The 13422-nt window shown below is 40.6% G+C and overlaps 1 protein-coding gene across 1 annotated transcript in view; it reads left to right on the top strand.

The window, feature by feature from the left end:
* LOC101620055 (chromosome unknown open reading frame, human C7orf57) overlaps nucleotides 1-6938 on the top strand; it is a 17787-nt gene extending 10849 nt beyond the window's left edge. The window contains exons 5-8 of the mRNA XM_004676532.2: nucleotides 1749-1846; nucleotides 2967-3220; nucleotides 4151-4165; nucleotides 6863-6938. Of these exons, the coding sequence (XP_004676589.2) occupies nucleotides 1749-1846; nucleotides 2967-3220; nucleotides 4151-4165; nucleotides 6863-6909 (414 nt within the window). The 3' untranslated portion in view covers nucleotides 6910-6938. The remainder of the gene's footprint in view (nucleotides 1-1748; nucleotides 1847-2966; nucleotides 3221-4150; nucleotides 4166-6862) is intronic.
* The last annotated feature ends 6484 nt before the right edge of the window (nucleotides 6939-13422 follow it).

Below are 13422 nucleotides of genomic sequence, written 5' to 3'. Positions count from 1 at the left end.
CTTATTCATTTCACTTCACGTGGATAAATGCCCAGAGATGCATTGCTGGTCATATGGTGTCTTGCCTTCACAGAAAGTTGCAGGCTGTTTTCAGAAGGGTGGCACCTTCTCACACTCCCATGTCACTGCCAGAACCAGTTACTCCTCATCCTCTCCAATAGTTCATCTTGCTGGGCATCCTAAGCCCCTAATAGTTGCCTCCTCATTATGGTTTTAATTTGCTTTCCCCTAGTGATCTTTTAAGCTGCTTGCTTTTCATCCATAGACCTTCTATTGGTGAAGCAAAGAAGCAAAGAAGCAGTGCTCTGGGCTTTTTTTTCTCTCTCTTTCTGACTTTTTTTTTGTCTTTTGCCCATTTTTTTAAAAAAGATTTATTTATTTATTCATACAGAACTGGGGTACAAGCCAGAGATGCGGAGGGTAAGAGGATTCACCAGAGACAGAGTGGGGAGCAAAACAGGCAGATCGATGAAACACACTGCTGAGGGGAGCAGCGGGCGGGTCAGGAAAGGTCTGCCATGCCATGTGGATCTCCTCCAGGGCGGGCAGGGATGGAACTCATGCTGATGTGGCTTTAGCTTTTTAGTGCTGTGCTTTAACCCGGTGCACCACCAAGGAGGGCCCTGTCTTTTGCCCATTTTATAATTAAGTTCTCTTTCTACTGAGTTTTGAGATTTCTTTACACAACCTAGATATAAATCCTTGGTCAGTAGTTATACTTTGTTTTCTTAGCAGTGAAAAGAAGTTCTTAATTTTGATGATTCTTCCATCTTTTCACTAATGGTTTTGCTTTTGATATCATTTCTACAAAATCTTTGCTTAACCCAAGATCATGAAACTTTCCTCCTATATTTTTCTCTAAAGTTTTGATAATTCTCCATTCAAATGTAGCCCCTTGCCCGCAAGCCCCCTCGTCCATGAACTGTTCTGGCCTCTTCCCAGCAACACATCCAAATTTCACCAGCACACAGCTTTCCCATCACCCAGGCTTCATTCACGGGTCCCCAACTCTACTTGTGAACATAATCTTGCTGCCTTGCTCAGTGGCCCTGTCCTTGGCCCGAGTCATACAGATGCTATTTGCCCAGATGCCTGCCCACTGGTCTCCTCTGATCACCTCTACTCTCCCTGGACACCCCCTCCTCCTCCCACCTAAACACCATGATCCCCAGCAGCGCTGTGCTTTCCTGTATACACAAGACCCGGATTCCATGCCATGCTTTCCCCTCCAGTGTCCTCTGTGCTTCCGGTATTTCTTGGCCAGGATCAAGTTGTCTACACCAGCTCCTCACTGACAAGAGCACATCTCTAATGTTGGTGTCCTTTCCCTTTGCTCTACCCTGGTTACCACTTGGTGATTCCAAGTAGCGGAATTCAACATCTTCCCAGGGCCTTTCTGTGCCACCACAAGGCTCTGCCCAAGCCCTCGGGGAGCTGTTCTTTGCCCGTTAACACTGGGTTTTCCCTGAGTATTTCCCACAGTTAGTTTCCATTGTTTTTCTTGACTAGATGACATCTTTCCTTGATGACAACAACTATTTTTAAATTACGAGTACTCTCTTTTATGCTATCATTGTGTGTAATGGGATTATTACGGACTTACATTGTATTGTGACTGTCTACCAGAAAACAATGATCACATTGCAATTCTGATCCTGTTTGTTTTGTACACATGCTACCATTTGTGAGCTTTCTTTGCTGCTAAATGCTAGTCATTCAACTAAGGATTTGTGTGTTTCTTCCAATAGGTGAGGCTGCCAGCCATTAACTCAAAGAATCCAAGCAAAGTGGGGACCCCACTCGGCCCCAAAGACCCTTCAGGAAGTAGACTCTCCTTTCCTCCCATGTAAGTGCACGGCAGTGCCACGCTGTCCAGAAGGGGCTTGGGCCAACTTTTGGTCTTTTACCCAAGTGCCAGTTGTACATGTGACAGTAACTACATTCTGAGCAATTGGCAGCCCAATGATATTTGCTTACTAGCACTGTCTTGAGGATGTGAACTCGACATCACAATTTCCCACAGCTGAGCCTGCAAAACCCTCACCCAGCCTCTCTACCCCCTGCCCCCTGAAGCCATTTGCTTCCTTCTTGTCCACAGCCCTATGAGCATCTGCCCATCCCACATGGACATGGTACTCCCCTGGTGTTCTTTCCCCACAGGGCAGCCTCAGGCCCACTTCTGGGATCTCGTCCAACGGAGCTCATTTTGAGTGGCTTGCCTTTTAAACACAGGGCCAGTTGTCCCTGCACATGTTGGTGCTCAGTTCTGACATTTGATATCACTAACAGCTGGGCTGTGGGGTGAGGTGTGAGTGAGGGCTCCATGCTGCATTCAGCAGGCAAAATCTCTAGGTGCCCTGGCTGGTTCATCTTCTGGATACAGGGCAAGGACTCTGAGTTCTGTGTTTCTCCTCACGTTCCTTGAGGTAGCTGTGATGCTAGAGTTAATAATATTTAATTGCCTGACTGATTCTTCAGACAGTTTCATATCTAGCAGGGGAGAAATAGTCAGCAACACTACATGTGACAAGCACCAAGAGAATATTAGCTCACACTAGGAATCAGGGAAGAAGTGGGGGGAGAGAGACATCTGTTACATTTTCCTTTTTAGAGATCTATTTATTTATGCTTACAGAACTGGGGTACAGGCCATAAGTGTGGTAGGTGAGAGGATTCACCAGAGACAGAGTGGGGAGGAGAACAAGTAGATTGACAAAGTACGCTGCTGAGGGGAGCAGCAGGCAGGTTAGAAGAGGTCCGCCATGCCCTGTGGGTCAGCTCCCTGGCCAGGATCGAACTTGTGCAGCAGTGGCTTCGGAGAGCTTCATAATGTGGTGCTTTAAGCTGTTGCGCCACCAGTGAGAGCCCTCTGTTACATTTTTAAGGGACAATGCGTCTATTTTATCCATGTTCATCATCACTTATCTGAGTTATCAGTGTTTGATAATAGTTTTTCTCTTTTTGAGGCCTGGTCAGAAGAACAGTTCACCCACAAACTTTTCCAAACTTATTAGCAATGGCTACAAGGATGAGTGGTTACAGCAGCGAACTGACTCAGAAAAGCGGACCCCACAGACACCTAGAGCATCCACAATGTCCAGAACATCGGCTACCTCCAAAACGTCAACATCCACTCATTCCACCCGGGACCCAGAGGAGCAACTGGAAGAAGAGGCTGCCCCAGACTCAGAGGTTCCAGAAGGCTCTGAGAAAGTCCAGGGTAAAGTCACCCCACGATGCTCCCCTGAGGCTTTTGTTCACTGTGACAATAGTAGTCACTTTTTCTTATCTCTTAGCTCGTCCCTGCAGAACTAATTTCAGAAAAAAGCTTGTTCTTTGAAAAGCTCTCACCATTGAACTAGAAATCATTCTATCTTCAGCATTTCTTAAAATTTGTAATGAAATGAAAGTTTTAAGAAGTTTAGAAGTTTCCCTGTAAACTAGTTGTTCAAAAAAATATTAAGTTGGTCTTTTTCTTAAAAATATGTGTCACCTCACAGTTCGTATTAGTCTTGCTTTTTATGGGCACGTTCACCTCAAAGCCTAATTGAGTATTATGTTTAGTTCCTCTACTTCTAGTAACGTGTCACTGCACAGGGAGGAATACCGTCTGCGAAATGCTCTTTAGCAGGCTTAGTCCTATGTGAACATCATAGCATGTAACTTACACAGTCCTACACACCTACACTACAGAGTGTAGCTAACCTGTTGAGACTGCTGTAGTATATGTGGACCCTGCGATGACTAGAACATCACTAAGTGATGCTTGAAAATTGGCCATTTACCTGTACATAGCTTATTTTTCCTGCTGAGGCTTTATTTCTTTGATTAAACCATATTAAGACTCTTCATACATCTGAAGCATTGAATGTGATTTTTGTGTGTGCAGGATCTCTGCCTGCCTGGCCTGCTGAAGGGGTGTTGTCACCTCCATGCACTGGCACTATGGTGGGCTAGCCAGTCTGTTAGTGACAGACTCCTCTTTTTGTGATGAATAAGTAACAGGCTCATACTCAATATTGTTAAACCATGCTCTTTTTTGAGCTTGTGTCCTGTGAATTTAAGTAATCAAAAGTGCTGATTCTTTTAAAATTTGAACAACCAATGTGTCATTACATTGAACAACTGATGCACTTGTTCTTTATTACAGAGTCTTCTCCTCCAAGTGAGTATTCACAGAGAAACCAACTTGCATTCAAACAGGAAAAGTGTCATATACATAAAAAACTGCTGGGCAGAGTTCTTAAATGTGAAGTTGAAGCCTCTTGGTAGCCTGGGACATCCTTCTCCAAACCGCATGTATTCTGATCTGACTATTCTTTCAACAAATTGGAGTTCTAGAAGTACAGTTTGGGGGCTGCAAAAGGAGGAACATTTGCATTATTACAATATGTTGCTTTTATTTTAGTTTACATACTACACAAGACAAAACATTTTAGTTTAACCTAGTCACATACATTTCATTACACTCTCTATGAAAGACATGGGTTCAAATAATGGAGAAGTGACAGAGGACCTAGTTTGAAGTTAATACAAACAACCAGCACTGAGATGCACCTCTACAGGATGTTTTAGGATTTGTATTATTGTTTTTAATGCATGGTCTTCTATAGATAGAATTTATTTCACCACCAACAAAATATATGATCTATTGATAATACTATCATTTTATTAGTATACGTTTTAAACATTTTTTGCAAAATAAATCATTTCAAGTGTTATATAAGTTTAAATCAGCAGCAAGACCTGCTTACTCCTTTTAACCATTCAAAAGCAATGAAAGACAAAGGAAGAAGCAGAGTCACTGTAATCTGGGGAAACCAGCATTGATGGAGAGGACCTGCTTTCACGCATTTGTTGGGGGCTAAGGTGTCACTGAAGAAGGTTCCTGGCTCCTGCCCTCACCAGAACTTCTGGCCCCACAGCTCAGGTGGACACATGCTCTCCCTTCTGTTTCCGGATTCTTCTTCTGTCCATCTTAATTCTTAGCTTTAAAAGCGATAGCCAGTCCGAGCATGCCTTTTCTTTCCACGTGAAAGACTGTCCCTGAGGGCCTGTGCTAGTGGTCTGTACATCACCAGGGCTTCTTTCTTTCCCTCCACCAGACACAGTTTTTTTTTTTTTTAAGATTTATTTATTTATGCTTACAGAACTAGGGTACAGGTCAGAGGTTTGGCGGATGAGAGGATTCACCAGAGACAGAGTGGGGAGCAGAACAGGCAGATTGACAAAATACACTGCTGAGGGGAGCAGCGGGCGGGTCTGAAGAGGTCTGCCATGCCATGTGGGTCAGCTCCCTAGCTAGGGATCGCACTTGTGCGACAGTGACTTCAGAGAGCTTCAAAATGTGGTGCTTTAACCCGTTGCGCCACCAGGGAGAGCCCCAGGCACAGTTTTGTTTGAGTCTTTTTTTTTTTTTTTTTTTTTTTTAAAGATTTATTTATTTATTCGTACAGAACTGGGGTATAGGCCAGAGATGCCGTGGGTGAGAGGATTCACCAGAGACAGAGCGGGGAGCAGAACAGGCAGATTGACGAAGTACACTGCTGAGGGGAGCAGCGGGCGGGTCAGGAGAGGTCTGCCTCTCCATGTGGATCTCCTCCGGGGCAGGCGGGGATCGAACTCATGCGGAAGTGGCTTAAGCTTCTTTGTGCTGTGTTTTAACCCACTACACCACCAGGGGGGGCCCTTGTTTGAGTCTTAATTGCAATTTTGACAGCCATTGTCTGGCATTGGCATGCCCCCAAAAACCACTGTCTTTAGGTAACTAGCACAATGTTGTGATTTGAGAGAGCTGACATAAGTGAAAGTGTGTATAGGATTTGGTGTACAGGGTTAAGAGGCACACAGCAGCCTCTGGACCTAGGGGAATGTGTGGACTTAGTAGGTTGAATTCTCTCCTCTCCACTGCTCTTGCGAGGCTGTGCTCACCCTGCAAGTTCAGTTCAGTTCAGTTCAGTTCAGTTCAGTTCAGTTCAGTTCAGTTCAGTTCAGTTCAGTTCAGGATATTTACATCAGTAGAAGCTTCCAACATGTGCAGGCAGAGTTATGGATTAGCATGTCTCCAACTGACACTCCATTCTTGTCTAAAGACACAAGCTAAAGAGCAATGTATGATTTGTGCCCGCGGGTAGTCTTTGGGGTTAAATTTTTAGGTACATTTCAAGAATTGACCTTATAAACAGTTATAGAAATGTGAGTTTTTTAAATTTGAAATTAATAGGTTAAGGTGGTCAGGAGGAACACACTTCTAGTTATAAAATAAGTATGTCTTAGAGTTATAATCTGTGGCATATGATAACAGTAATGCTGTGTTGCACACTTTTTTATTGTTTCATTTATTTGTGCATACAAGTGCTGGGGTGAAGGCCAGATGTACAGGGTGTGAGAGGAATTCACCAGAGACACAGTGGGAAGCAGAATAAACAGATCTATTGAAATACACTGCTGAGGGGAGCAGCTGGTGAGAGAGAAGTCTGCTGTACCATGTGGGTCATTGCCCTGGCAAGGGATCAAACTTGCTGCAGTGGCTGCTGATAGCCTCATAGTGCTGAGACTTAACCCCGTGTATCACCAGGGAGGCCCACTGCATATTTGAAAATTGCTGAGAGATCTTAAAAATTCTCATCAAAAGAAAAAAAGAATCGTAACTATGTATCATGACTTATTGTGGCCATTTTACAATCAAATATACAAATTTCATTTCATTGGGTTTTATATCTGAAATTAATATAATGTTAACATGTCAACTATACCTCAATTAAATACATTAAAAGTAAATAGCTTAAATATTCTAACTTATAAAAGCTGTCTACTTTATCATCTTTTACCTCTTTACTCATGTATTTATTTTACATTGCAGGTACTCCAGCAACTTCATCTGCATCAACACCAGCAGAACTCAAATAAACCCCAATGGAATTGCCCTTAGGATCATTTTCTAATGGTTAAATATCATCTATGTTACAGCTATATTTACAGGGGTCCTATTATAGTTTTTAATACAGATTCTTAAGAATTAACTAATCTTATAGCAGACTTGACACCATTGTTGCCTAGATGGTAAAACTAGGGTTTTTTTCTCTCACATTTCTCTGAGATGCTAAGCATGTGGGCTTGGGGATGCTTTGCCTCGCTAGCCTGGGATGTGCAGGTGGCTCGGGACCAACCACTTCCTCCCTACGGCCATCTTCCTCCACTGTGTGGCCTGTTGGTGGCATTTGTATTGAAATTGATGATTTTGATACTTTACTAAAGCAGCTAACAAAACAAGCTTTTTAGCTTTTGCCATTATTTGGTCCTGTAATCTTTGTAGAAATAATTTTTGTTACAAAAAATTAATTCCAGAATATGGTGATAGAGTTTATATTAAGAAATATAATTTATTATGTCTTAAAGTTTTAAACATTATAAAAACATTGTAGCACTGTTAGCTTAAATTCTTTGCTAACACTTTTTCTTATAAATTGAAGTTCATAATATTAAAAATTTATTATTTTGTATCTTTCAGTAAACATGTTTTATATTTAATTTAGTAGTCTTACAAAAATATTTTAATAATCAGACAGAATTAACTGGGTTTATACATTTTGTTACTGTTTATATGTAAGTAACTTGCCTCAAAATGTAGTTTTATATTTGTACATTTAATTCATTAATAAAATAATTTTCTGCTAAAAGATTTTTCAGAAAGCCAAATAAGGTCACAGATATTTTAGCATCTTTTCCAGAATCTACCTATCATGCACTTGCTCACCTAAAACTTAGCAGCTTTAAATTAGTTCTTTAAATGAGATACTTGATTTAGCACATATAGCTGTATTGTTGGATCAAAACCAATATTACTAGGGGAGAATGTATGTGGTATGAAAATAAAAGGTAAATGGCTGTATGTATTGAATAAAAGGACTATCTCATTATAGTAAGAAGTGTATTTTTTTCCTTCTTTTTTCCCTTCCCTCCTCTACTTTAATTCCTACTTCATTCTAAAACACTCACTGCAATTCAAAAAAAAAAAAAAGTATAAAAGAGTTATATACCAAATGAGTGAGATTTATGTTAGGCTTGTAAGCCGATTTCAACATTTGAAACTAAATTAATAAAATTTATCATATATACTGGCTAAAGAGAGAAAAATAATCCTGTCATTTGATGTAGAAGTTATTTGAGAAAATTCTGCACCTACTCATGATTAATACTCTCAGCAAACTAGGACTAGAGGAGATCTTATTTAACTTGATAAAGAATATCTATAAAAACCTGCAGTTACCATCATATTCAATGAGACAATAGAAGCTTTCCTGCTAAGATCAGGAGAAGTGCAAAATGTTACACCTCACCTCTCTTATTCATTACTCTGGAAGTCCTACCTAAGACAATAAGAAAATAAAGGGAACTAGAAGGCAACTAGATTAAGAAGGAAGAAATAATGCTGTTTTTGTTCCACTGATATGACTGTGTAGCAATCTGATAAACCACAATCATATGACCTAGTAAGTTGCTACAAAGTAACTCATGATTACATCCAACATCTAGGAGTTACACTGAATTGGTGTGATCTGACCAATTGGTGTGCCCTCACCCAGACTCCTAAAATCAGTCTCCCAATTTTCTGAAATTTAGTGTCTGTTTTTATGTATAGTTACTGCTCGGGATGACAGTCAAAAGAATGTGACCAGTGAGTTGATCCATGAGCCAGACCTGAGAATCAGAAGCTTCTCACCCCCACATGCTGGGATGTGCTATTTAGCTTTGGAATCACTGAAGATATTATTTCCCAGATCAACTAATTGTCATCTCTCCATTCGAAATTTACAGATCCAATTCATCTACACAGGCTTTCTCTTATTTAGGTTCCTGTTGTTGCATCTTCTCAAAAATGGTGATAACAAAAATCTGCACATCAACAGAAACTGACAGTTGTGAGTATATTTGGACATGAAAACACCATGAAGAAACTATGGGAGTTTGGGGGAGGACTGATAATTCTTTTCATTCCCGGTTAAAAAGGATAGAGTTTATTTGCAATGTGGTAATGGCATCTTATTTACCCACTCAGCACAATGGGCATATACAGCTGTATGAGCAGGGTTCTGTTGTACTGGACCAGATAATGAACTGGAATTTGCACAGCTCACCACAATTAAAAAAAAAAATGGAAAAATGTTAAGTCACAAGGCTGAGATAGATCTGAGGTCTTCAAATTCCCAGGTGTGTTTCTATAACAGACATAGCTTGCAGTTGTCTCTTGTCACTGTTTTAGGAGCCTCTCATCTAGCTAATTAGTTTTGTTTATGATGTCACTCTAGGCTAAATCAAATCCTGCTTAACAACTGGAGAACTGCAGGAGTAAAACCAAATCTCTAACTTTCAAACCAAACCTTCAAAATGATCACCTACTATACCAAACAAAAAATATTAAGGACTTCCCTGGGTTAAATAGAAAAACAAAGAGAAACACAGCGCAGAAAACACTAAATAAATGTTAAATTTCAAATCACAAATGAAAAAAACCCATCAGCATCAAGCTGTTCACTACATGTTTTTTTCCAGGCTCCTTGGGATCTAACATAATTTGTGCAGCCAAGTCTTAAGGAAATGAGCTATTTCCTGAGGCTGATTCTAGGCTTGCACATCTTTGACGCTAGAGTAAGTGGGCAGACCCTCACTTCCAAGTGGTGTCCGTAAGGTGGTTAGTATTACAGGTCACCTTGGTTGGACCATTATGTCAAGCTGTTTGGCCAAACACCACCCAAGTGTTGCCTTGAAGGGTTTTATTTTCCCTCTGTACATGTGGTTAATATCTATTATCAGTGAGTAGAGCTGCTTTATTTGGATTATGTGGGTGGAACTCACCTGATCAAGTGATGAAAGCCTGAAGAGCAAACCCTGAAGTTTTGGGAAAGAAGGAATTCAGTATCAGGTTATAATAGAGAAATCCTGCCTGAGTTTCCCACCTGCTGCAGGGGTGGTGTGATATTGTGACTTACAAGAAAGATGTATATTTGGTATCTGTCTACAGTTCCTGGCTCACAGCTTCCAAATTTTTATTTTTATTTTTATTTTTTTTAAGATTTATTTATTTATGTTTACTTACAGAACTGCAGTACAGGCCAGAGGTGCAGGGGCGGTGAGAGGATTCACCAGAGACAGTGTGGAGCAGAACAGGCAGATTGACAAAGTATACTGTGGAGGGGAGCAGCGGGCGAGTCAAGGGAGGTCTGCCACGCCATGTGGGTCACCTCTGGGGTGGGGGATTGAACGAACTAGTGCTGCAGTGGCTTCTGAGAGCTTCATAATGTGGTGCTTTAACCTGTTGCATCACCAGGGAGAGCCCCCAAATTTTGTTTTTTTGAGCTACTTCAGCAATGGGAGCATCTTTGGTCTTATAGTTCTCCACCCCCTTGGTAATTTCCTGAGTAATAAGAGCAGTGAGGTCATCTATTGTAATTATCCTCTTGTTCTCAGTTACCGAGAAATTTAAATAGGTGCCTTTCATTGTTTTCTTTAAGATCAAAAACTTAGTTTTCAAGGAAATGCAAGATGCATAAGTTAAAAAATAAATACAAAATAAAACACATCTTTCAGTCTAGAAATTCCTAGATATCATTTTCTGCAGAGTAATAAAGAGACCTGGAGCAAGGAAGCCCCAGGAATGGGCCACTTATCCTTGGACGCTGCATTTTTTTTTGTGATGATGAGAACAATTTTTAAACCCATATTAAAAATACAAAAAACATGAAAATTGTTTAGCACTACCATTTTTTTGTTTATTTATTTAAATTTATTTATTTATATATGCATTACATCATTGTTCCACAGCTCATGGATTGAGAGAATTAAGATTGTTAAAATGGTCATTCTACCAAGAGCAATCTACAGATTCACTGCTATTCCAGTAAAAATCTCAATGACATCTTCAAAGAAATAGAACAAATATTGATGAAATTCATATGGAGTCACAAAAAACATGCAAATAGCCAAAGTCCAACTAAAAATCAAAGGAGAATGGAGGCATCACACTTCAGACTATACTACAAAGCCATATAATGTGTGTTACTAGAACAAAACACACACACAACACAGACACACACACACACAGATCAGTTGAACTGAATAGAAAGCCCCAAAATAAAGCCACATATATATGGATAATTAATTTTTTCAAAGGAATAAAGAATACGCAATGGAACAAGGACAGTTTGTTCCATAAATGGTGTTAGCACTACCATTTATTATAGAAGCTTTTTGTAATCAAATGGATTATATTGAATTCAATGTCCTTTTCTTCAGTTTCTCTGAATGAGGGAGAACAGCCTTCTAACCAACTCATAACTGGGAGGGGTTGAGTGGACACTATAAGGAATTCCCCAAAGTTTTGGAGCCCAGAGACATCCAGTAATTCACATCAACCATTCAGTCCACATACTCATGTTTCAAGGAATTTCTATTCACATCTGACCTCTCGAAGTCACCTACTTACAGACCTCTTAGAAAAAGTGAAACCAGGTGAAACTATGTGCCACCTAGGGACTCAAAACTGTTAAGGGAAGAAAGGAGAAATGTCGTAAGCATCCCATTCTAAGCATCTGGCCAGGGGGATGCACAAAGATAACGAAAGTAGAAACTTAAAGTGCTCTAAGATCTTTAATTGGAGAGACGTTCAACGGGAACAGAGAGAGAAAAGGAGTAGGGGAGAGACTCCTGATCAAATTCTGAAAATCATCCACTGCTCAGGGGTAAACAGCTAATTAAACAAGATCAGTCTGAAGTGGGGTAGCTGAGGCTCAAAAGCATTCCAGGAGCCCAAAGCCCTTCCAGGCAGGAACTAATGAACTGTAATTTGGGCAAGACCCTGTGGGATTCAGGAGGGGAGAGACCCCCTAATTCACCATGTGACATTCAGACTGAATAATACAACTCATTCATGATGGTTGCCATCATCCTTGAAAAGCCCATCTGCCAATGCGTTAAGCTACCAGGAGCAGAATCTACATGTGTCTTTACTTCTCATCACCTTAAATATACATTCACTTTGCTCTGTCTTCTTTCCCAGTTGTACCCCGAACTCCATCTGAAAGTCTGGTATAATCCAAGCCATCTGATATGTAGTAGTTTGGAAGTGGAGATGGAGAAAATAGCAACTGTTCCAGCTGTCAAAATGGCACTACTCCCACTTTGGAGGTGATAACAGGCTGTAATAAAAGTCTTTATTCAACCTGTGTCCTGGATTTCTGAGAAATCTCTTGCAGGAGAGGTTGCATATTAAATAATAATGGCTTCTGTTTACTCTTATTTCCCTGAAATAAATGTTTAAGAGTAGTCTTTAGTCCTAGGTCACCCCAAATGGAAGGGTGAGATTCCAAAGCAGAGTAATTTTTGGAAGACATCTGAGATTGGGGCCAGTTGCCAGGGAAACCAACAGTTATAGAAGGTCCTGATTGGGGTGGGGGGGAGGAGGAAAAGGGTCTAGAGATTAAATCATTGCCAGCGGTCAATGATTTAATCAATCATGCCTATATAAGGAAGCCTCAGTGCAAGTCCACAAAGAAGGAGTTCAAGAAGCCTCCAGGTTGGAGTGTGCACCTTGTCAGACCTCAAAATCCATGAGGCAGAAGTTCCTTTCCAGAGTATGCTTTATTTTATCCTATTGTTGGTTCATATCTTCAATATCTTTTGTGATAAATAGGTGTTCTAATGAGTAAGTGGGTTTCCTGATTTCCATGAACCATTCTACCACTTCATTGACCTTGAGGAAGGGATAGTGTGAATCTTGAATTTACGGAAAACAAATCAAGGGTGCAATTAACAACTTTGTCTGTGACTCTAAGTGAAATCTGAGCAGTGGGCTGGGGTAATCTTTAATCTGGTTGGTCAGACGCACAGGAAAAAGCTTTACAACCAGCATATGAAGAGATCAGTCTTGGAAAGACTGAGTCCTTAATCTGTGGAATCTGACACTATCTTTGGGTTGGGTGGGCAGTATCAGAATTGAACTGAAACCTCTGAAATTACTTGGTGTCTGAATTTCTAAGGGGCGGGCTCTACAGACATTCTTTTGAAGTGGATTTGGGAACCTATGCAGAAAGAATGACATATATTCCTCTACCCTTTTTGGTACTTTGTTGAGATACTTCATATAAATGGGAGAAGAAAAGGGGCCCAGAGATTTGGGATAAAATGACAAGTCAGGAATTTGAAGCTTGTATGTTATCTTGAGCAAAGGAATGGGCTAAAGGCCAGGGGCCTCGGAGGAGGCTCAGTATGGGTGTGTAAAGAAGCAGAGACTTGGTTATTACATACCATAGTGACATCATTCAGGTAAAGCGTTATCTTTTAGAGAGGGAATGCTCTGTAGGTCAGCTCCCCTTTCTAAATCTTTTTTAGCCAATTATGGGAGATACTAATGTTTATATTGAACCT

This window comes from Condylura cristata, unplaced genomic scaffold (assembly GCF_000260355.1).
Source record: "Condylura cristata isolate star-nosed mole 26May11 unplaced genomic scaffold, ConCri1.0 scaffold00004, whole genome shotgun sequence".
NCBI lineage: Eukaryota > Metazoa > Chordata > Mammalia > Eulipotyphla > Talpidae > Condylura > Condylura cristata.
This window is presented reverse-complemented; position numbering and strand designations above follow the sequence as displayed.